General features: G+C 41.6%; 2 protein-coding genes across 6 annotated transcripts in view; one reads left to right on the plus strand and one right to left on the minus strand.

Annotated features, from left to right (window-relative positions):
• Positions 1-21,210, plus strand: part of HERC3 (HECT and RLD domain containing E3 ubiquitin protein ligase 3) — a 143,201-nt gene that overhangs the window by 105,062 nt on the left and 16,929 nt on the right. The gene's annotated exons all lie outside the window — the stretch shown is intronic.
• NAP1L5 (nucleosome assembly protein 1 like 5) lies at positions 2,508-4,454 on the minus strand. The gene has a single exon (XM_060094602.1). The coding sequence runs from the start codon at positions 4,329-4,331 to the stop codon at positions 3,771-3,773; it is 561 nt and encodes a 186-aa protein (XP_059950585.1). The 5' UTR covers positions 4,332-4,454; the 3' UTR covers positions 2,508-3,770.

The following is a 21,210-nucleotide window of genomic DNA, read 5'->3' on the forward strand; positions in this document are numbered from 1 at the left end:
AAACTTGACCTCACTTGTAACATTTGTATGTCTTCCATGCATAGGCTACTTTACATATTCTGCCCAGCACTGATCCTTTTTACTGATGTTTACCTCTAAAATATTTTTGTTTGAAAAAAGTGAATGAGATAGAAGTGGTCATTGCCCAACATTATTAGTGTATTAAATGCCACTGAATTGTTCATTTAAAATGGCTATGTTTTGTGAAGTCCACCCCAATAAAAAAAACGTGTTTGTGTCTGTGTGTGTGCACATGCAAATGTGTCTGTGTACGCTTAATTGTAAACTCTCGGAGAGCTGCTGTGACGTGCTTGGGCAGGGAGCGTGGGCATGCTGCAGTCTTCTGCATAATGCTCTTAGAGACTGAGTTGAATGTGTAATACACAGTTGCCTTTCTTTCTGCCAGTTACGTTGTGCACTGCTTACTAATTTGGGCCTATAATGGATGAAAAACGGTTTATGAGTAAGAGTGTTTGACCTGCCTTCAAGGGAGGGTATCCTGCTACATGTTAACACACAAGATTTATGTCTGCCTGAGGAACTATCAAATAAGCAATGCAGGAAACAGAGGGGAAAGATCAACCCAGTTAGGAAAATGGTGGAAATTGTTTGACATTATGAAGGGCATTATATATGTGCCTTATCCTGAGAAAAGTAACCAACAGTGGTATGACTGGTAGCTAGAAAATCCCACAGCTAAAGTCTTACCATAAGGGAAAGAAAGATTGCTGGCCAGAGCACACAGCTCGGCATGCATATCCTCCAGACCTTGCTGGAGGCCTGGTCCACTTAGTATTGCCCTTTCAGGACGTGTCTTGCTGCCCCAAACAGGGTTGCAGTATTTCCCTTTTTTAAAGTCGTCCGCTGATGTCCTTTACGTATTTCTCTATTAAGATGATATGATTTTCATATCATTTGTATCAACTCTTTATTATATTAAGACTATTAACCCTTTGCCATCTGTATTTATTGCAGATTTTATTCCCAGTTTGCTATTTACTTTTAAAAATGTGGAGTCTGTTTAAATCTCTAAAACTTCTTAATTTTTGTGTTGTCGTGCCTGTCGATTATTTCTTTTGGTCTTAAATCATTCTAAATTTAACCTTTCCCTGTCTAGTAACTGATACTTAATAATATATTTTCTTCAATTAAAAAAATTTTTTTGTGTCTGGTCTAAGGTAAAAATCTTAATTGTTTTCCTATTCTTACAGGTGAAGATTAGGGTAATTATATGGTTCCAGATCCAGTTTGGGTTTTGATTTGAAGTGTAATAAATTAAAAGTTAATTTGGGAAGAATTGACACTTTTGTGATACTCAATCTCACCTTCCAAAGGCCTCTTTTACATTTCTTTGTGATACTGGTTTTTTTTTCTTTGGTTATGTACATTTTTATTAGAGGTTTTTATAAATATTTTGGTTTCTTATTTCTACTGTGAAAGAGAGCCCTTTGCATATATTTTTATCATTAGTAGTGCCTAGAAATAGTTATTGGTTTTTATATATTTATATGTTTGGTCTGTTCCTCAAATTTGTGAATGTGATAGCTTTCAGTTGATTCTCTTGGGTTTTCTATGTGTAATCACGTGCCTGAAAATAAATTCCCCCCCCACTAACTATACACCTTATTTGTTTCATTCAGTTTTGCTTTTTTGTGGGATCTAGAAAAATATTAAATGACAGTCTCTTACTCCTAGGGATAAGAAATGAATATTGAATTTTTAAAGATTTTTTCCCTTCTATTTCAGATAATCATGATTAAGATAATCATTGACTTATGTAATACATTATTTTGATTTTCTCTTTTTGTTGTCCTGGCCCTAAGGAAGATTAATAATACATTAAGGTTTCACTCAACTATTGCCATTAGCAACAGGTCAGAGCTTCCTTCCATTCCCTAAGGTAAAGCAGTCTAATTTTGCTTCTGACTAATTTTAACCCTTAAGGGAAATGGAAGAAAACACGTCTGTGTTTAAAATTTTGGGGGGGTCTTCAATTTTATACTTCATTTAGAATGCCCAAATATAAAGTTGAAATAGACTTTTTAATATATGCATAATGTCACATTAAAGTCTTTTGTCTTTCTGGGAAGAAATCAAAACCTGATTTTTATATTGAGGAAAACAAAACAACACAGTTTATTGAACTACCTGTGTTTATGAATTAAAGGCCACTTCTTTAACAGTAATATCATGAACTTAGGAATATAATATGTATTTTTTCTTCTTTCGTAATTTAGGAGGATTGAATTTCAAATCATCTTTATCTTTCATATAATAATAACCATAATAATAACAGCTAAAATATCTTGAGCCCTTAGGGTCATACACTGGTCTGTGGGATTTATGTCAATTAACTAGTTTGTTCTTCATAATAACCTGTGAGGAAGGGACTGTTACTATCCCCTTTTATAGATGAGGAGAAACTGAATACAGATTAATGTAATTGCCCAAGATTCATTGCTAACAGGAGGCAGAGTGGGATTTGATTCCAGTCAGGGTATGAGTCCTTTTGTTCTTTGAAAATACTGTTTTATTAACACCACAGTGGTAAACAACGTTATGCTTAAATTTCTTTATAGATCACACAATTCAAAACCCACAAAGAAGCTAAGAGTCTTTACATTAAATGTGTCCTCCTAAAAATCCTTTACTGTATGACAGTCTGTTCTCAAGCAGAAAAATTGGATTATGCACCATTTTATATTTCATATGTCACATTTACATAGCAAAATAATGAAGGCACAGCTAACACAAGCAAACTTAAACCCTTTCTACTTCTGAGCTGGGGGTGGGGACACACAGTTGGATTGGTTCTTCAAGTATATATTTTTTCCACACATCAGCTTCCGTGAAGAGTTCTGATCATTTTCACAGCTACATTCTAAAAGCTACAAGACAAAAAGACATCACAAGGATCCAACATAACATTGGATACACATGCTTTACAGAATTTACTAGATTCTACACCTTTTCAAGTAAATTAATATTTCTAAAATGCTAGATAAAGGGATCAATACTTAAACATTGGTGTTTTTTTTTAACACCTTTGTAAATGGACACTACCAAGAAAACACATAAACACGAGACTGTAAATAATGAACACATATGTTGACAATAGTGTACAGATTATACACCCTCCTTCTCAGAACCAAGTATTCAGAACAGTCTTTAGAATTTGAAGTGGCAGTTTTCTGGGCCTCATTAACAGTACTGTTATGATCTCCGGCACGGGCTTCCTCCGGCCCATCACGCTTCTCTGAAGTGTAAATTTGATGTCTGGGTTACGAAAACAAAGTCTTAAAGATGAGATTTTTCTTGGGTTCTGCTGCTTCTGCGCTGGAAAAATGCAGGACTAAAGAAATGGAAGAATTAGGCATTGAGTACATGTTCAGTCTCGGCTTGGGTGTTCTGTGCGTAGTGTGATGCCAGTGTGATCAGAGGGTTTCAAAGTGACGTTCTTTACTTCACATCTACTTGACACGCTTAGGAAGTCTCAACTCCAGTCCTCACAGAAGAGATCATGAAAAAACCATTTTAAATTTAACTCGTTTGCAACACCTTTTCGTATATTGGTGTTCAGATTTGAAATGGGCTGGCCAGAATCTGATTGCGTCGATTTAATATGATTCTAGGAATGTCAGAATTGATTCACATTGTACTTTGGTCCAAAACCTGAGCCTTTTCAAGTCCACTGATGTGTAAAAAGAAAAAAAAAAAAATCGGGGTTTTTAATCTGCGTCGTCATTCTCCTCTGCAATCTCTGCCCCCGCTTATTTCTGGGCGTCGTCAGACACTGCAGAGTGGGGACCCTCATCTTTGGCGGCAGCGGCCGCCGCCTCCGCCACAGGCTCTCCCTCTTCCTCCTCCTCCTCCTCTCCCTCCTCCTCCTCGTACTCTTCATCCTCTTCCTCCTCGTCGTCACCCTCTAAGGTCCATGCACACCCTTCCATCTCACCGGTGAGCTCCTGGATCTTAGCGAGTAAGGGCTTATAGATGTCGTTATACTTCTTCTCCAGAGCCTGGAATTCCTTATCAAATTTGGCTTCTATCTTATCGCACCGCTTCTGCAGCTTTTTGAGGGCCAGGACTCGGCATTTCACCGAGTTAGGCAGGCTCTCGATAAAGTCATTTCTAGGCTTCGGTGCATTCTCTGCAGGCGTCTGGGGCTCCTCAGCCGTCTGACCGACCGCGCCGTCGGAGTCGCCGGACGTGCTGTCAGAATCTCCCCCCTGCGCACCGCCTTCCGCCATTACCTCCTCCGCCGCCGCCTCTGCCGCTGCCGCTGCCGCCTGGCTCGGCTCCGCGGGGCCCTGGTTCTCCGAGTCGGCCATGTTCGCGGAGCAGCGCAGAGGTCTCGGTGGCTCCCGCGGAGAGCTGCCCGCGAGCTGCGCCCCAGCGATCCTGCGGCAAGCGGCAAGCGGCAGGCGGCACTGACGTCGGCCGCGGCCGGGACGTTGGGGCGGCCCCGCCCTTTGCCCCCGCGGGCGCTTGACTGGCTCCCCAGAATCAGCTGATGGTCGGGCCCTCGACCCGCGCCAGCCAGCCGCCCGCTGATGCTGCGCTGCCGTTTCCCCGCACTGCGGGCGACGTCCGGACCCGTTTCTTAGCGACCCTGCCCGTCCGCCCGCGCACGCCTCCCCCACAGTAGAGCGGGGATCCGCTGCGGGGAAGGGCTCAGCCTTGGCCCGCGTGCTCCTCTAGCCCGCCCAGGGCTTCATCTCCATCCGCCAGTGCGCCTGGCTTGGCGTTTGTCTGCATCTCCCCTTAGCTGGCGTTGGGCTGCTGTTGGCAGGGCATCTCTGGCTTACTCTTGGGGAGCCAGCCGTCTTTAAGCACCTGAGATTTCATTGACTTCTTTTCCGGAAAGTGGAGGCGCGGCGGGCTCTGTCCCACCCCCTTGACGACCCGGGTGCGTGTGATGATGGGGACGGGAATAGTGCAGTTTACATGCCCCCCATCACCCCTGCCCCCCACCCCCAGCAGCCCCTCTTGGCCCTTTCCCAGCCTAGCAGCATATATACTGGTGGCAGGGTCTTCTCTCAGCTAGACGGACCCTGGAAGCAGCTTTGGAGCTGTTTGGATAGGGAATCTCGGCACTATGGTATCCTGGAATGTTCTTGAAGGGTCCTCGGAACCCTTGTCCTGTGGGGAGGGATGAAGCGGCAGGAGGGCCAAAGAAAGCAAGACCGTGTAAGCCCTGAGGCCCGGGCCGAGGGCACCCTGCCTTCCCGGGCCTGAAGCATGTGTTTAGGACTGCCGTTCCTTGGGGACGCGCTGGCACACACACGCACGCACGCACAGGCATTGTCCCCGAGGCACGTTCAGCACCTGTGCTGTGGCTCTTACCGGTGATTCGTGTATGAGAACATGAAGAAAAGCTGTTAAATACCGAACTCTTGTTCTCTAATAGCCACGTGAGTAGAGACTTTAGTTCCTCATTTATTAAATCAGAACGATAGCTTCTTGAATAAGGATAAGGGCACATCGTTTAGGTAATGGAACGCAAACGATCTTTACGGGGGTTCTTCAGGAATGGTTTCAAATTCGGCATGACTGATATAAATGCTTTTCCTTCATCAGTTATACTGGGACTTGCTGAAGCTTTTCCATAAAACCTGTGACTGTAGGGAAATTACTTCCCTAAGTACATTTGGTGCCGTCTTTTGGTTCTTGCGGATATTAGTTAATAATATGTAAAGCACTTAGTGCTGACACTTGGTGGCCACTTGGTAAGTGTTTTGTTTGCAAAATAATTAAATTGCATTTATTAATCCACAAATTCAAATTCAAATTGTCTTACAGAAGGACATCTTTGTGCCCATCCCCAAAGAAAGTTACTATTTATAAAAGGCCCAATATATTCCCATTAGCAAACATGCTAGTTTTTTTTGGTACTTGTGATTCGTATTACTTACTTTCTTAATTCCTTTCCAGATAATTTATTGTCTGCTTCCCTGTTAGCATTTGTAATGACTGGGGGTTTTTTCCTTAAATTTCAATCTTAACTCTGACTGAATTTGCTGTAATAATATATCTGTATTTAGTTGGCTGATCGTATACATATTCCATATATCATGGATGGAATATGTATAGGATCAGCCAACTAAAGCTACCTTGAGGTTAGGAATGCCTTTTCTCATTTTTAAAAATAAGGAACTTAGAAGCAGAAGAAGAAAGTGAAATAAATATTCTCTTACAATTATGTATCACCTGATTGGCAGAATTGGGCAGAAACCAAGCCTTCAAACTCCTGTAGTATAGAAGCTTTGACATACTTTAAAAAGACAAAACAAAACAAGACCCAAACTTTATTCAAATCTACTTAACTTGCTTGAGACAACCAGGGTGTGCCCGTCTTTTAGGATTTTTATGTTGCCATCTTAAAAAAATTTTTTTAAACTTCGCCTTAAGCTATGGGGTGCTTGGACTCCTTCATCAATAGAAGCTGATAAGAGGCCAGGTAAGAAATTCAAGCAAGGCTTTACTGGGACTAGTGCTACAGCACAAGGGAGCTAAAGCACGTTAACAGTTTCCCTTTTCATTCCCTAAGGGGGGAGGTGAGTGGGTTCCTCATCTGGGGTGAGGGTAGGAATGGGTCCAGGGGTCAGGCCAGAGGGGTAGCTTCGCTGGTCTGCCCAGCCCCTTGGTGGGTCTGTGTGCAGGGGGCATGCGCAGTACCCTGCTTTTTGTTCCTGGTACCCTGCTTTTGCTCCTGGTTTCTCAGAAGTGACGTTGGGATTTTGGTCTTTTTGTACCTTGTTCGTAATTTGCCCCAGCTGGGCATGCATGCGGTTATTTTTAGTCCCTTCTGCTTTCTTTGTATTTTGCTGCTGGAGGGGATGTTTGTCGAGGTGCCAGCACTGCAGCAAAGGGTCCCAGCCGGTCTCAAGGCTTCTCTCTTTTTTTTTTTTTTAAGTCTGTATTGAGATATGATTTGTTTACAATAAAGTTTACCCTTTTTAGGATACTTTGACAGACATACAGAGTCGTGTAAACACTACAGTAACGGAACTGCAGAGCAGTAACCTCACCTGCCCAGATACGCTCCTGGTCTTTCCCTTCCTGCCCGACCTGGCAGCCATTGATCCGTCTCTGTAATTCTCTCTTTTCCCCAGAACGTCACATAAATGGAATCATATGTGTGTAGCCTTTTTCACTCAGCATAATGAATTTGAGATTCATCTGTGGTGTTCCGTATACTGTGTTAGTACTTTGTTCCTTTTTATTACTGGGTAATATTCCCATTTGAGTTATTTCCAGTTTTTTTTGTGATTACGGATAATGCTGCTGTGAACATTCATCAGCAGATTTCTGTGTGAACAGAGGTCTTTATTTCTCTTGGTTAAGTTTCTAGAAGTGGAATTGCTGGGTCATTCGGTAAATGTGGGTTTAACTTTATAAGAAACTTCACGGTGTTTCCCACAGCGGCTGTCTCCCTTGCCTTCACACTAGCAGTGCAGGAGAGTTGCAGTTGTTCCACACCTTCACCAGCATTTGGTATTGTTGGTTTTTCGTCCCCTCATCTCAGAGCTGTGTATGTGTCCATGATGATTAAAGATGTTATCTTCCAGCGTGCTTATGTGTCACTCATACATCTCCTTTAATAAAATGTCTGTTTAGAGCTTTTGCCCATTTTCTAAATTGAAGTTTTTGCTCATTAATTTTTTAATGTTTTTATATATTCTGGGTACAGGTCCTATGTGAGATATGTGTTTTGTAAATATGTTCTTTCAGTCTGGGGCTTGTCTTTCATTTTTGTAATAGTGTCTTCAAAAAGCAGATATTTAAAATTTTGATAAATCCATTTTATTAACTTTTTCTTTATAGATTATGCTTTGGGTGTCATATTTAAGAAATCTTTGCCAACTTCAAGGCCGTAAAGATTTGGTCTTATGTTTTCTTCTGGAAGTTTTACAACTTAAAGTTTCACTTTTAGACTCCGATCCATATTGAGTTAACTTTTAAATAGGTGTCAGGTATAGGGATATATACCTTTAGCATATGAATATTCTGTTGATGCAGTACGACTTCTATTGGAAATACTATCCTTTCTCCACAGAATTGCTCATTCAAATTTGGCAAAAATTAACTGACCATGTACATGTGGATCCATTTCTGGACTTTCTGTTCTGTTGCACTGATTTATGTGTCCTTTCACCAATACCACACTTGATAACTGTAACTTTATAATAATAAGTCATGAAATTAGGTAATTCAAGTTGGCTAACTCTGTTCTTTTTCAAAATTGTTTTGCTTTTCTAGTTCCTTTGACTTTCTATATTAATTTCAGAATCGGTTTGACAAGCTTTTAAAAAGACCCTTACCACAGTTTGGATTCAGACTTCTGAAAACCCTTGGCCATGCATATCGTACCTGCTTTTTAAAATTTGTGTTTAAAAATTAACTCATTAAGAGTTGTCTCATTTTATGGGCTTTGTGGACTCTAGTGTACTGTGGGGCTGCAAGTAACACATAGCTGTGAATAGCACGATGCGATGCGCTGTCTCACTGTGAAGTCCTTATCTTGGCATACTGTAATTTCTCACACAGCTGTCACGTTGGAAGCAAGCAAGGTGGGGTAGGGAGGGCACTTTGATGAGGTGGGGTTGAGAGCACAGGTCTGTACTCAGACATCTGGCTTCAGTTTCTGCCCCTCTGCCCTTATACTAGTTGTTTTCTTGAATTCAGTTGTGAAATTGGAATAATGATCACATCAACTTCAAAAAAGTTGTTTTTTCTTGACTGTTTTTATTTTTATTAAGTCACAATTCTTATACCGTAAAGTGTACTCAAAGGGTGGCCTTGAATATTCACTGAGATAGCGTGTATCCAAGTACTTGTTGCAGTGACTAGCACCTAGTAAACACTCCGTAACTGTTAATGATCATTATTAAAGAAAAGAATGTGGTGAGAGCAGTACTAATTGACAGGTAGAGATTAGAGTGTGTATTAGTTTGCTAGGGCTGCTGTCAAAAAATACTACAGACTAAGTGGTTTAAACAGGAATTTATTGTCTCACAGTTCTGGAACCTAGAACTCCAAAACCAAGGTGTTGGCAGGGTTGCATCCTTCCAGGGGCTGTGAGGGAAGGAATTACTCCAGACCTCTCTCCTCGGCTTGTGGATAGCTGTCTTCTCCCTGTGTCTCTTCGCATTGTCTTCCCTCTATGCAGGTCTGTGGGCACATTTCCCCTTTTGATAGAGATAGCAGTCATTGCCTTAGGACCCACCCTAATGCTTTCATTTTAACTTGATAACCTTTGTAAAGACCCTATCTCCAAATAAGGTCACCTTCTGAGGTAATGGGGGTTAGGACTTTAATATATGAATTTTAGGGAGACGCAGCCCATAACGCACTATTCTCTGCCTCCCCCCCAAATTCATGTCTTTCTCACCTATAAAATACATTCACTCAATTCCAGCATCCCCCGAAGTCTTAACCTATTCCAGCATCAACTCTAAATCTAAAGTCTCTTCTGTAATGGTTAGTTTTATGTGTCACCTTGGCTGGGCCATGGAGTACCCAGATGTTTGGTCAGACGTTACTCTGGGTATGTCTGTGAAGATGTCTCTGGTCGAGATTAACGTTTGAATCAGGAAACTGAGTAAAGCAGATTGCCTTCCCTGATGTGCATGGGTCTCATCCAATCAGTTGAAGGCCTGAATAGAAGAAAAGGGCTGAGTAAGAGGGACTCCTCCTGCCTGACTGCCTTTGAGCTGGGACATGAGTTTTTTTGTTTTTTTTGTGTTTTTTTTAATAAATTTACTTATTTATTTTTGGCCGTGTTGGGTCTTCGTTGCTGTGCACGGGCTTTCTCTAGTTGCGGCGAGCGGGGGCTACTCTTTCGTTGTGTTGCGTGGGCTTCTCTGCGGTGGCTTCTCGTTGCAGAGCACGGGATCTAGGCGCGCAGGCTTCAGTACTTGTGGCATGTGGGCTTCAGTAGTTGTGGCTCGTGGGCTCTAGAGCATAGGCCCAGTAGTTGTGGTGCACGGGCTTAGTTGCTCCTCAGCCTGTGGGATCTTCCCGGACCAGGGCTCGAACCCGTGTCGGCAGGCGGATTCTTAACCACTGCGCCACCAGGGAAGCCCCAGGACATCATTTTTTTCCTGCCTTCAGACTCTGAAGGCAGCCCTTCCTGGGTCTCGAGCCTGCCTGCTTTTGGACTAGTACATCATCTGCTCTCCTGGGTCTCCAGCTTGCAGATCTTGGGGTTTGTCAGCCTCTATAATTGCATGAACTAATTCTTTATAATCTCTCTCTCTATTTATGTATGTATATACACATATGCCCACACACTTCCTATTGGTTCTGTTTCCCTGGAGAGTCTGGACTAATATATCATGTAAATATCATCTAAGTCAGGTATGAGTGAGACTTAAGGTTTGATTCATCCTGAGACAAAATTCTTCTGTAGCCTGTGAACTTGTGAAACCAGACAGATTATTCCAAATACAATGGTGGGACAGGCATTGGAAAGACATTCTCATTCTAAAAGGAGGAGGAAAGGGGCCAGAGGTCCCAAGCAAATTATAAACCTAGCAGGGCAAATGTCATTAGTTTTTTTTTTTAATACATCTTTGTTGGAGTATAATTGCTTCACAGTACCATGTTAGTTTCTCTTGCACAACAAAGCGAATCAGCCATATGCATACACATGTCCTCATATCCCCTCCCTCTTGAGCCTCCCCCCCACCCTCCCTATCCCACCCCTCTAAGTCATCGCAAAGCACCGAGCTGATCTTCCTGTGCTATGCGCTGCTTCCCACCAGCCAACTATTTTACATTCGGTAGTGTATACATGTCACTGCTACTCTCACTTCACCCCAGCTTTGCTCTCCCAGCCCATGTCCTCAAGTCCATTCTCTATGTCTACCTCTTTGTTCCTGCCCTGCAACTAGGTTCATCAGTACCATTTTTTTTCTTAGATTCTATATATATGTGTTAGCATAAGGTATTTGTTTTTCTTTCTGACTTACTTCACTCTGTATGACAGACTCTAGGTCCATCCACCTCACTACAAATAACTCAATTTCATTTCTTTTTATGGCTGAGTAATATTCCATTGTATATATGTACCACATCTTCTTTATCCATTGATCTGTCGATGGACACTTAGGTTGGTTCCATGTCCTGGCTATTGTAATAGTGCTGCAATGAACATTGGAGTGTATGTCTCTTTTTGAATTATGGTTTTCTCAGGGTATATGCCCAGTAGTGAGATTGCTGGGTCATATGGTAGTTCTATTTTTAGTTTTTTAAGGATCCTCCATACTGCTTTCCATAGTGGTTGTATCAATTTACATTCCCACCAAGAGTGTAGGAGGGTTCCTTTTTCACCACACCCTTTCCAGCATTTATTGTTTTTAGCTTTTTTGATAATGGCCATTCTGTCATTAGATTTTTAAAAATAATTTTATTGGTGTGCAGCTGATTTACAGTGTTGTGTAGTTTCTGCTGTACAGCAAAGTGAATCAGTTATACATATACATACATCCACTCTTTTTCAGATTCTTTTCCCATATAGGTCATTACAAAGTATTGAGTAAAGTTCCCTGTGCTATACAGTAGGTTCTTATTAGTTATCTGTTTTACATACAGTAGTGTGTTTATGTCAACCCCAGCCTTCCAATTTATCCCCCAGCTTCCCCCCTGGTAACCATAAATTTGTTTTCTACATCTGTAACTCTATTTCTGTTTTGTAAATAAGTTAATTTGTACCATTTTTTTAGATTCCATGTATAAGTGATATCATATGATACTTGTTTTTCTCTGACTTCATTCAGTATGACGATCTCTAGGTCCATCCATGTTGCTGCAAATAGCATTATTTCATTCTTTTTATGGCTGAGTAATATTCCATTATATATATGTACCCCATCTTCTTTATCCATTCCTCTGTTGATGGACATTTAGGTTGCTTCCATGTCCTGGCTGTTGTAAATGGTGCTGCAGTGAACATTGGGGTATGTGTATCTTTTTGAATTACGGTTTTCTCTGGATATATTCCCAGGAGAAGGATTGCTGGATCATATGGGAGCTCTATTTTTAGTTTTTTAAGGAACATAGTGGCTGTACCGATTTACATTCCCACGAACAGTGTGGGAAGATTCTCTTTTCTCCACACCCTTTCCAGCATTTATTGATTGTAGATTTTTTGATGATGGCCATTCTGACCGGTGTGAGGTGACACCTCATTGTAGTTTTGATTTGCATTTCTCTGGTAATTAGTGATGAGTATCTTTTCATGTACATCTGTATCTCTTCTTGGAGAGATGTCTATTTAGATCTTCCACCCATTTTTTAATTGTGCTGTTTGGTTTTTTTTTGATATTGAGCTGCATGAGCTGTTTATGTATTTTGGAGATTAATCCTTTGTCAGTCACTTCGTTTGCAAATATTTTCTCCCATTCTGTTTATTAGATATTTTTAAAATATTTATTTATTATTTATTTGGCTGCGTCGGCACGTGGGATCTTTTGTTGCGGCGTGCGGGCTTCTCTCTAGTGGTGGCGTGCAGGCTCCAGAGTGTGCAGGCTCAGTAGCTGCGACACATGGGCTCTAGAGCACGCAGGCTTAGTTGCCCCGCAGCATGTGGGATCTTAGTTCCCTGAGCAGGGATTGAACCCACGTCCCCTGAATTGGAATGCGGATTCTTAACCACTGGATCACCAGGGAAGTCCCCTACTCATTAGATTTTAAGACTTGGAGAACAATCCTCTTTGGCTCCGTGCTCTGTCCTCTGGCCCACTGGGATGGTAGTCCTGGCTTCTGGAGCCATGGAAGTTCCGGCCTTGTTCCTGGACCTATGCCCATGGTGGCAGCGGTAGCCCTGCTGGACTCTTATCTGCCGTTGGGGTCATTCTTCCCTTTTCTCGAAAGATAACATTTGTTCACAGCCAGTTAGCTCTGCTGACTCATTTCACACCTGTGGAATCCTGACAGCCTTTCTTCATTTTTTACCATCTTTGCCCCTTCAGTGCAAGCTGGCAGTGTTTCTGCTGGTATAAAATTCCTATAAACCTTGTTGGCCTCCCAGGCAATTCATGGGGGTCCAAGCCATCAGACAGGAGGGTCCTCCACAGATCTTTCCTGGATTCTGCTGACATGATTGATCCATGAGTCACATGCCTGATCTCTTCAGCAAACCATTGTTCAGCCACACCCTTGGCTTTTTTCCAGAGCATGATATATGGATAGTCTGAGAATTTTCCAAACCTTCAAGTTCTAGTTCTTGTTTTTTGTTTTTTTTTTTAACTATCCCTATGTCTATTTTTTGTTTAACACCTTTATTGGGATATAATTGCTTTACAATGGTGTGTTAGTTTCTGCTTTATAACAAAGTGAATCAGCTGTACATATACATATGTCCCCATATCTCCTCCCTCTTGCGTCTCCCTCCCACCCTCCCTACCCCACCCTGCTAGGTGGTCACAAAGCACCGAGCTGATCTCCCTGTGCTATGTGGCTGCTTCCCACTAGCTATCTATTTTACATCTGGTAGTGTATATATGTCAGTGCTACTCTCTCACTTCGTCCCAGCTTACCCTTCCCCCTGCCCGTGTCCTCAAGTCCATTCTCTACGTCTGCGTCTTTATTCCTGTCCTGCCCCTAGGTTCATCAGAACAATTTTTTAGTTTTTTAGATTCCATATATACGTGTTAGCATAGTATTTGTTTTTCTCTTTCTGACTTACTTTGCTCTATATGACAGACTCTAGGTCCATCCACCTCACTACAAATAACTCATTTTCGTTTCTTTTTATGGCTGAGTAATATTCCATTGTATATATGTGCCACATCTTCCTTATCCATTCATCTGTCGATGGACACTTAGGTTGCTTCCATGTCCTGGGTATTGTAAATAGAGCTGCAGTGAACATTGTGGTACATGACTGTTTTTGAATTATGGTTTTCTCAGGGTATATGCCCCGTAGTGGGATTGCTGGGTGGTATGGTAGTTCTATTTTTAGTTTTTTAAGGAACCTCCATACTGTTCTCCATAGTGGCTGTATCAATTTACATTCCCACCAACAGTACAAAAGGGTTCCCTTTTCTCCACACCCTCTCCAGCATTTATTGTTTGTAGATTTTTGGATGATGGCCATTCTGACCAGTATGAGGTGATACCTCATTGTAGTTTTGAATTGCATTTCTCTAATGATTAGTGATGTTGAGCATCCTTTCACGTGTTTGTTGGCAATCTGTATATCTTCTTTGGAGAAATGTCTGTTTAGGTCTTGTGCCCATTTTTGGATTGGGTTGTTTGTTTTTTTGACATTGAGCTACATGAGCTGCTTGTATATTTTGGAGATTAATCCTTTGTCAGTTGCTTCATTTGCAGATATTTTCTCCCACTCTGAGGGCTGTCTTTTTGTCTTGTTTATGGTTTGCTTTGCTGTGCAGAACCTCTTAAATTTCGTTAGGTCCCATTTGTTTATTTCCATTTCTCTAGGAGGTGGGTCCAAAACGATCTTGCTGTGATTGACGTCATAGAGTGTTCTGCCTATGTTCTCCTCTAAGACTTTTATACTGTCTGGCCTTATATTTACGTCTTTAATCCATTTGGAGTTTATTTTTGTGTATAGTGTTAGGGAGTATTCTAATTTCTTTCTTTTACATGTAGCTGTCCAGTTTTCCCAGTACCATTTATTAAAGATGCTGACTTTTCTCCACTGTATATTCTTGCTTCCTTTATCGAAGATAAGGTGACTATATGTGCATGGGTTTATCTATGGGCTTTCTATCTTGTTCCATTGATCTGTATTTCTGTTTTGGGGCCAGTACCATACTGTCTTGATTACTGTAGCTTTGTAGTGTAGTTTGAAGTCCAGGAGCCTGATTCCTCCAGCTCCATTTTTCTTTCTGAAGATTGCTTTGGCTCTTCAGGGTCTTTTGTGTTTCCATACAAACTGTGAAATATTTTGTTCTACTTCTGTGAAAAATGCCGTTGATAGTTTGATAGGGATTGTATTGAATCTGTAGATTGCGTTGGGAAGTATAGTCATTCTCACAATATTGATTCTTCCAATCCAAGAACATGGTATATCTCTCCGTCTGTATCATCTTTAATTTCTTTCATCAGTGTCATAGTTTTCTGCATACAGGTCTTTTGTCTCCTTAGATAGGTTTATTCCTAGGTATTTTATTCTTTTTGTTGCAGTGGTAAATGGGAGTGTTTCCTTAATTTCTCTTTCAGATTTTTCATCATTAGTGTATAGGAATGCAAGAGATTTCTGTGCATTAATTTTGTATCCTGTTACTTTACCAAATTCATTGATTTGCTCTAGTAGTTTTCTGGTAGCGTCGTTAGGATTCTTTATGTATAGTATCATGTCATCTGCGAACAGTGACAGCTCTATTTCTTCTTTTCCAATTTGGATTCCTTTTGTTTCTTTTTCTTCTCTGATTGCTGTGGCTAAAACTTCCAAAACTATGTTGAATAATAGTGGTAAGAGTGGGCAACCTTGTCTTGTTCCTGATCTTAGTGGAAATGGTTTCAGTTTTTCACCATTGAGAACTATGTTGGTGTGGGTTTGTCATATATGGCCTTTATTAGGTTGAGGTAAGTTCCCTCTATGCCTACTTTCTGGAGGGTTTTTAACATAAATGGGTGTTGAATTTTGTCGAAAACTTTTTCTGCATCTATTGAGATAATCATATGGTTTTTCTCCTTCAGTTTGTTAATATGGTGTATCGCATTGATTGATTTGCATATATGGAAGAATCCTTGCATTCCTGGGATAAACCCCACTTACTCATGGTGTATGATCCTTTTAATGTGCTGTTGGATTCTGTTTGCTAGTATTTTGTTGAGGATTTTTGCATCTATGTTCATCAGTGATATTGGCCTATAGTTTTCTTTTTTTGTGACATCTTTGTCTGGTTTTGGTATCAGGGTGATGGTGGCCTCATAGAATGAGTTTGGGAGTGTTCCTCCCTCTGCTATATTTTTGAAGAGTTTGCAAAGGATAGGTGTTAGCTCTTCTTTAAATGTTTGATAGAATTCGTCTGTGAAGCCACCTGGTCCTGGGCTTTTGTTTGTTGGAAGATTTTTAATCACAGTCTCAATTTCAGTGCTTGTGATTGGCCTATTTATATTTTCTATTTCTTCCTGGTTCAGTCTCGGAATATTGTGCTTTTCTAATAAGCATTTGTCCATTTCTTCCAAGTTGTCCATTTTATTGGCATATAGTTCTTTGTAGTAATCTCTCATGATCCTTTGTATTTCTGCAGTGTCAGGTGTTACTTCTCCTTTTTCATTTCTAATTCTATTGATTTGAGTCTTTTCCCTTTTTTTCTTGATGAGTCTGGCTAATGGTTTATCAATTTTCTTTATTTTCTCAAGCAACCAGCTTTGAGATTTATTGATCGTTGCTACTGTTTCATTCATTTGTTTTTCATGTATTTCTGATCTGATCTTTATGATTTCTTTCCTTCTGCTAACTTCAGCGTTTTTTTGTTCTTCTTTGTCTAACTGCTTTAGGTGTAAGGTTAGGTTGTTTATTTGATATGTTTCTTGTTTCTTGAGGAGGGATTGTATTGCTATAAACTTCCCTCTTAGAACTGCTTTTGCTGCATCCCATTGGTTTTGGGTCATCGTGTTTTCATTGTCATTTGTTTCTAGGTATTTTTTTATTTCCCCTTTGATTTCTTCAGTGATCTCTTGGTTTTAAGGGGTGTATTGTTTAGCCCCCATGTGTTTGTATTTTTTACAGATTTTTTTCCTGTAATTGATAGCTAGTCTCATAGCATTGTGATTGGAAAAGATACTTGATACGATTTCAATTTTGTTAAGTTTACCAAGTATGTCACAGAAGATATGATCTATCCTGGAGAATGTTCCATGAGTACTTGAGAAGAAATTTTATTCTGTTGTTTTTGGATGGAATGTCCTATAAATATCAATTAAGTCCATCTTGTTTAATGTGTCATTTAAAGCTTGTGTTTCCTTATTTATTTTCATTTTGGATCATCTGTTCATTGGTGAAAGTGGGGTGTTAAAGTCCCCTACCATGACTGTGTTACTGTCAATTTCCCCTCTTATGGCTGTTAGCATTTGCCTTATTTATTGAGGTGTTCCTATGTTGGGTGCATAAATAGTTAAAATTGTTATATCTTCTTCTTGGATCGATCCCTTGATCATTATGTAGTGTCCTTCTTTGTCTCTTGTAATAGTCTTTAAAGTCTGTTTTGTCTGTTATGAGAATTGCTTCTCCAGCTTTCTTTTGATTTCCATATGCATGGAATATCTTTTTCCATCCCCTCACTTTCAGGCTGTTTGTGTCTGAAGTGGGTCTCTTGTAGACAGCATATGTATGGGTCTTGTTTTTGTATCCATTCAGCCGGTCTGTGTCTTTTGGTTGGAGCATTTAATCCATTTACATTTAAGGTAGTTATCGATAATGTATGTTCCTGTTACCATTTTCTTAATTATTTTGTGTTTGTTACTGTAGGTCTTTTCCTTCTCTTGTTTTTCCCGCATAGAGAAGTTCCTTTAGCATTTGTTGTAGAGCTGGTTTGGTGGTGCTGAATTCTCTTAGCTTTTGCTTGTCAGTAAAGGTTTTAATTTCTCTGTTGAATCTGAATGAGATCCTTGCTGGGTCGAGTAATCTTGGTTGTAGGTTTTTTCCCTTTCATCACTTTAAATAGGTCCTGCCACTCCATTCTGGCTTGCAGAGTTTCTGCTGAAAGATCAGCTGTTTACTTTATGGGGATTCCCTTGTATGTTATTTGTTGTTTTTCCCTTGCTGCTTTTAATATTTTTCCTTTGTATGTAATTTTTGATAGTTTGATTAGTATGTGTCTTGGGGTGTTTCTCCTTGGATTTATCATTTATAGGACTCTATGCGCTTCCTGGACTTGATTGACTCTTTCCTTTCCCATATTAGGGAAGTTTTCAACTCTAATCTCTTCAAATATTTTCTCAGTCCCTTTCTTTTTCTCTTCTTCTTCTGGGACCCCTATAATTCAAATGTTGGTATGTTTAGTATTGAACCAGTGGTCTCTGAGACTGGCCTCAATTGTTTTCATTCTTTTTTCTTTATTCTGCTCTGCTGTAGTTACTTCCACTATTTTATCTTCCAGGTCACTTATCCATTCTTCTGCCTCAGTTATTCTGCTATTGATTCCTACTAGAGAATTTTTAATTTCACTTATTTTGTTGTTCATCATTGTTTGTTTGCTCTTTAGTTCTTGTAGGTCCTTGTTAAATGTTTCTTGTTTTTTTCTCCATTCTGTTTCCAAGGTTTTGGATCATCTTTACTATCATTACTCTGAATTCTTTTTCAGGTAGACTGCCTATTTCCTCTTCATTTGTTTGGTCTGCTGGGTTTTTACCTTGGTCCTTCATCAGCTGTGTGTTTCTCTGTCTTCTCATTTTGCTTAACTTACAGTGTTTGGGGTCTCATTTTCACAGGCTGCAGGTTCGTAGTTCCCGTTGTTTTTGGTGTCTGCGCCCAGTGGGTAAGGCTGGTTCAGTGGGTTGTGTAGGCTTCCTGGTGGAGGGGACTAGTGCCTGTGTTCTGGTGGATGAGGCTGTATCTTGTCTTTCTGGTGGGTAGGTCTGTGTCTGGTGGTGTGTTTTGGGGTGTCTGTGACCTTATTATGATTTTAGGCAGCCTCTCTGCTAATGGGTGGGGTTGTGTACCTGTCTTGCTAGTTGTTTGGCATAGGGTATCCAGCAGTGTAGCTTGCTGGTCGTTGAGTGGAGCTGGGTCTTAGTGTTGAGATGGAGATCTCTGGGAGAGCTTTCGCTGTTTGATATTGTGTGGAGCTGGGAGGTCTCTGGTGGACCAGTGTCCTGAACTCGGCTCTCCCACCTCAGAGGCACAGGCCTGACACCTGGCCAGAGCACCAAGACCCTGTCAGCCACATGGCTCAGAAGAAAAGGGAGAAAAATAAGATAGAAAGAAAAAAAAAAAAGTTATTAAAATAAAAAATTTTTTAACATTCTTAAAAATAAAAAGTAATTTAAAAGAAAGAAAGAGCAACCAAACCAAAAAACAAATCCACCTATGATAACAGGTGCTAAAAATTATATTAAAAAAACAAACAAAAAAATGGACAGGCAGAACCCTAGGACAAATGGTTAAAGGTAAGCTATACAGACAAAATCACACAAAGAAGCATACCATACTTACTCACAAGAAGAGAAACAGAAAAAGATATATGTATCTATGTATAAAAGAAAAGGAAGAGAGCAACCAAATCAATAAACAAATCTACCAAATATGATAAACTCTAAATTCTAAACTAAGATAAACGTTAAAGCAGAAACATATTGGATGCAGAAAGGAAACCCCAAGTCTACAGTTGCTCTCAAAGTCCACCGTCTCAATTTGGAATGAGTCGTTGTCTATTCAGGTATTCCACAGATGCAGGGTGCATCAAGTTGATTGTGGAGATTTAATCCGCTGCTCCTGAGGCTGCTGGGAGAGATTTCCCTTTCTCTTTTTTGTTTGCACAGCTCCCGGGGTTCAGCTTTGGATTTGGACCCGCCTCTGCCTGTAGGTAGCTGGAGGGCGTCTGTTCTTCGCTCAGACAGGAGGGGGTTAAAGGAATAGCTGCTTCGGGGGCTTTGGCTCACTCAGGCCTGGGGGAGGGAGGGGTGCGGATGCGGGGCGAGCCTGCGGTGGCAGAGGCTGGCGTGACGTTGCACCAGCCTGAGGCGCGCCGTGTGCTCTCCCGGGGAAGTGGTCCCTGGATCGCGGGACCCTGGCAGTGGCAGGCTGCACAGGCTCCCGGGAGGGGAGGTGTGGACAGTGACCTGCGCTCACACACAGGCCTCTTGGCGGCGGCAGCAGCAGCCCCAGCGTCCCACATCCGTCTGTGGGGTCCGCGCTGTTAGCCACGGCTCGTGCCTGTCTCTGGAGCTCCTTTAAGCGGCGCTCTTAATCCCCTCTCCTCGCGCACCAGGAAACAAAGAGGGAAGAAAAAGTCTCTTGCCTCTTCGGCAGCTCCAGACTTTTTCCCGGACTCCCTCCCGGCCTGCCGTGGCGCACTAACCCCTTCAGGCTGTGTTCACGCCGCCAACCCCAGTTCTCTCCCTGCGTTCCAACCGAAGCCCGAGCCTCAGCTCCCAGCCCCGCCCGCCCCGGCGGCTGAGCAGACAAGCCTCTCGGGCTGGTGAGTGTCGGTCGGCACCGATCCTCTGTGCGGGAATCTCTCCGCTTTGCCCTCCGCACCCCTGTGGCTGTGCTCCCCTCCGCTACTCCGAAGCTTCCCCCCTCCGCCACCCGCAGTCTCCGCCCGCGAAGGGGCTCCTAGTGTGTGGAAACCTTTTCTCCTTCACGGCTCCCTCCCACTGGTGCAGGTCCCGTCCCTATTCTTTTGTCTCTGTTTTTTCTTTTTTCTTTTGCCCTACCCAGGTACGTGGGGAGTTTCTTGCCTTTCGGGAGGTCTGAGGTCTTCTGCCAGCGTTCAGTAGGTGTTCTGTAGGAGCTGTTCCACGTGTAGATGTATTTCTGATGTATTTGTGGGGAGGAAGGTGATCTCCACGTCGTATTCCTCCGCCATCTTGAAGGTCTCTCTGGTTCTATTTTGCTTAACAATTCCATCTTTAATTTATTTCTTTCCTCTTGGATCTTACTATAAGAAGAAACCAGACCACACCTTCAGTACTTGGCTCAGAAATCTCTTCTACTAAATAACCAGGTTTATCACTTAGAAGTTCCTACTTTCTATAAAACCCTAGAACAAAACTTGGCCAAGTTCTCTGCCACTTTATAACAAGATTGTCATTTTCAAATTTCCAAATATTAATGTGTTCTTCATCTCTATGTGGGACTTCACCAGAGTGCTTTAATATCCATATTCCTAGCATTATTCTGTTTATGATTTAATATATGTATTTTCTAAGATAGTAGAAGCTTTCTCTACAGCTCTCCTCTTTTCTTTCTGAGCCCTCACTGGAATCTCCTTTAATGTCCATATTTCTATGAACAGTCTCTTCAAGGCAATTTAGGCTTTTTCTATCACTGCCTCAGGACCCTTCCAGCCTCTACCTATTACCCAATTTGAAAGTCACTTTTACATTTTTAGATATTTGCTACTGTAGTACCCCCCTTCCTAGTACCTAAATGTGTCTTAGCGTTCTCCAGACAAACAGAACCAATCACACACACACACACACACACACACACGAGGAAAACTGATTTTAAGGAATCTGTGTGTGCAGCTGTGGGGCTGGCCAGTCAGAAGTCTTCAGAGCGGA

Source organism: Mesoplodon densirostris, chromosome 1 (assembly GCF_025265405.1).
Source record: "Mesoplodon densirostris isolate mMesDen1 chromosome 1, mMesDen1 primary haplotype, whole genome shotgun sequence".
Lineage (NCBI taxonomy): Eukaryota > Metazoa > Chordata > Mammalia > Artiodactyla > Ziphiidae > Mesoplodon > Mesoplodon densirostris.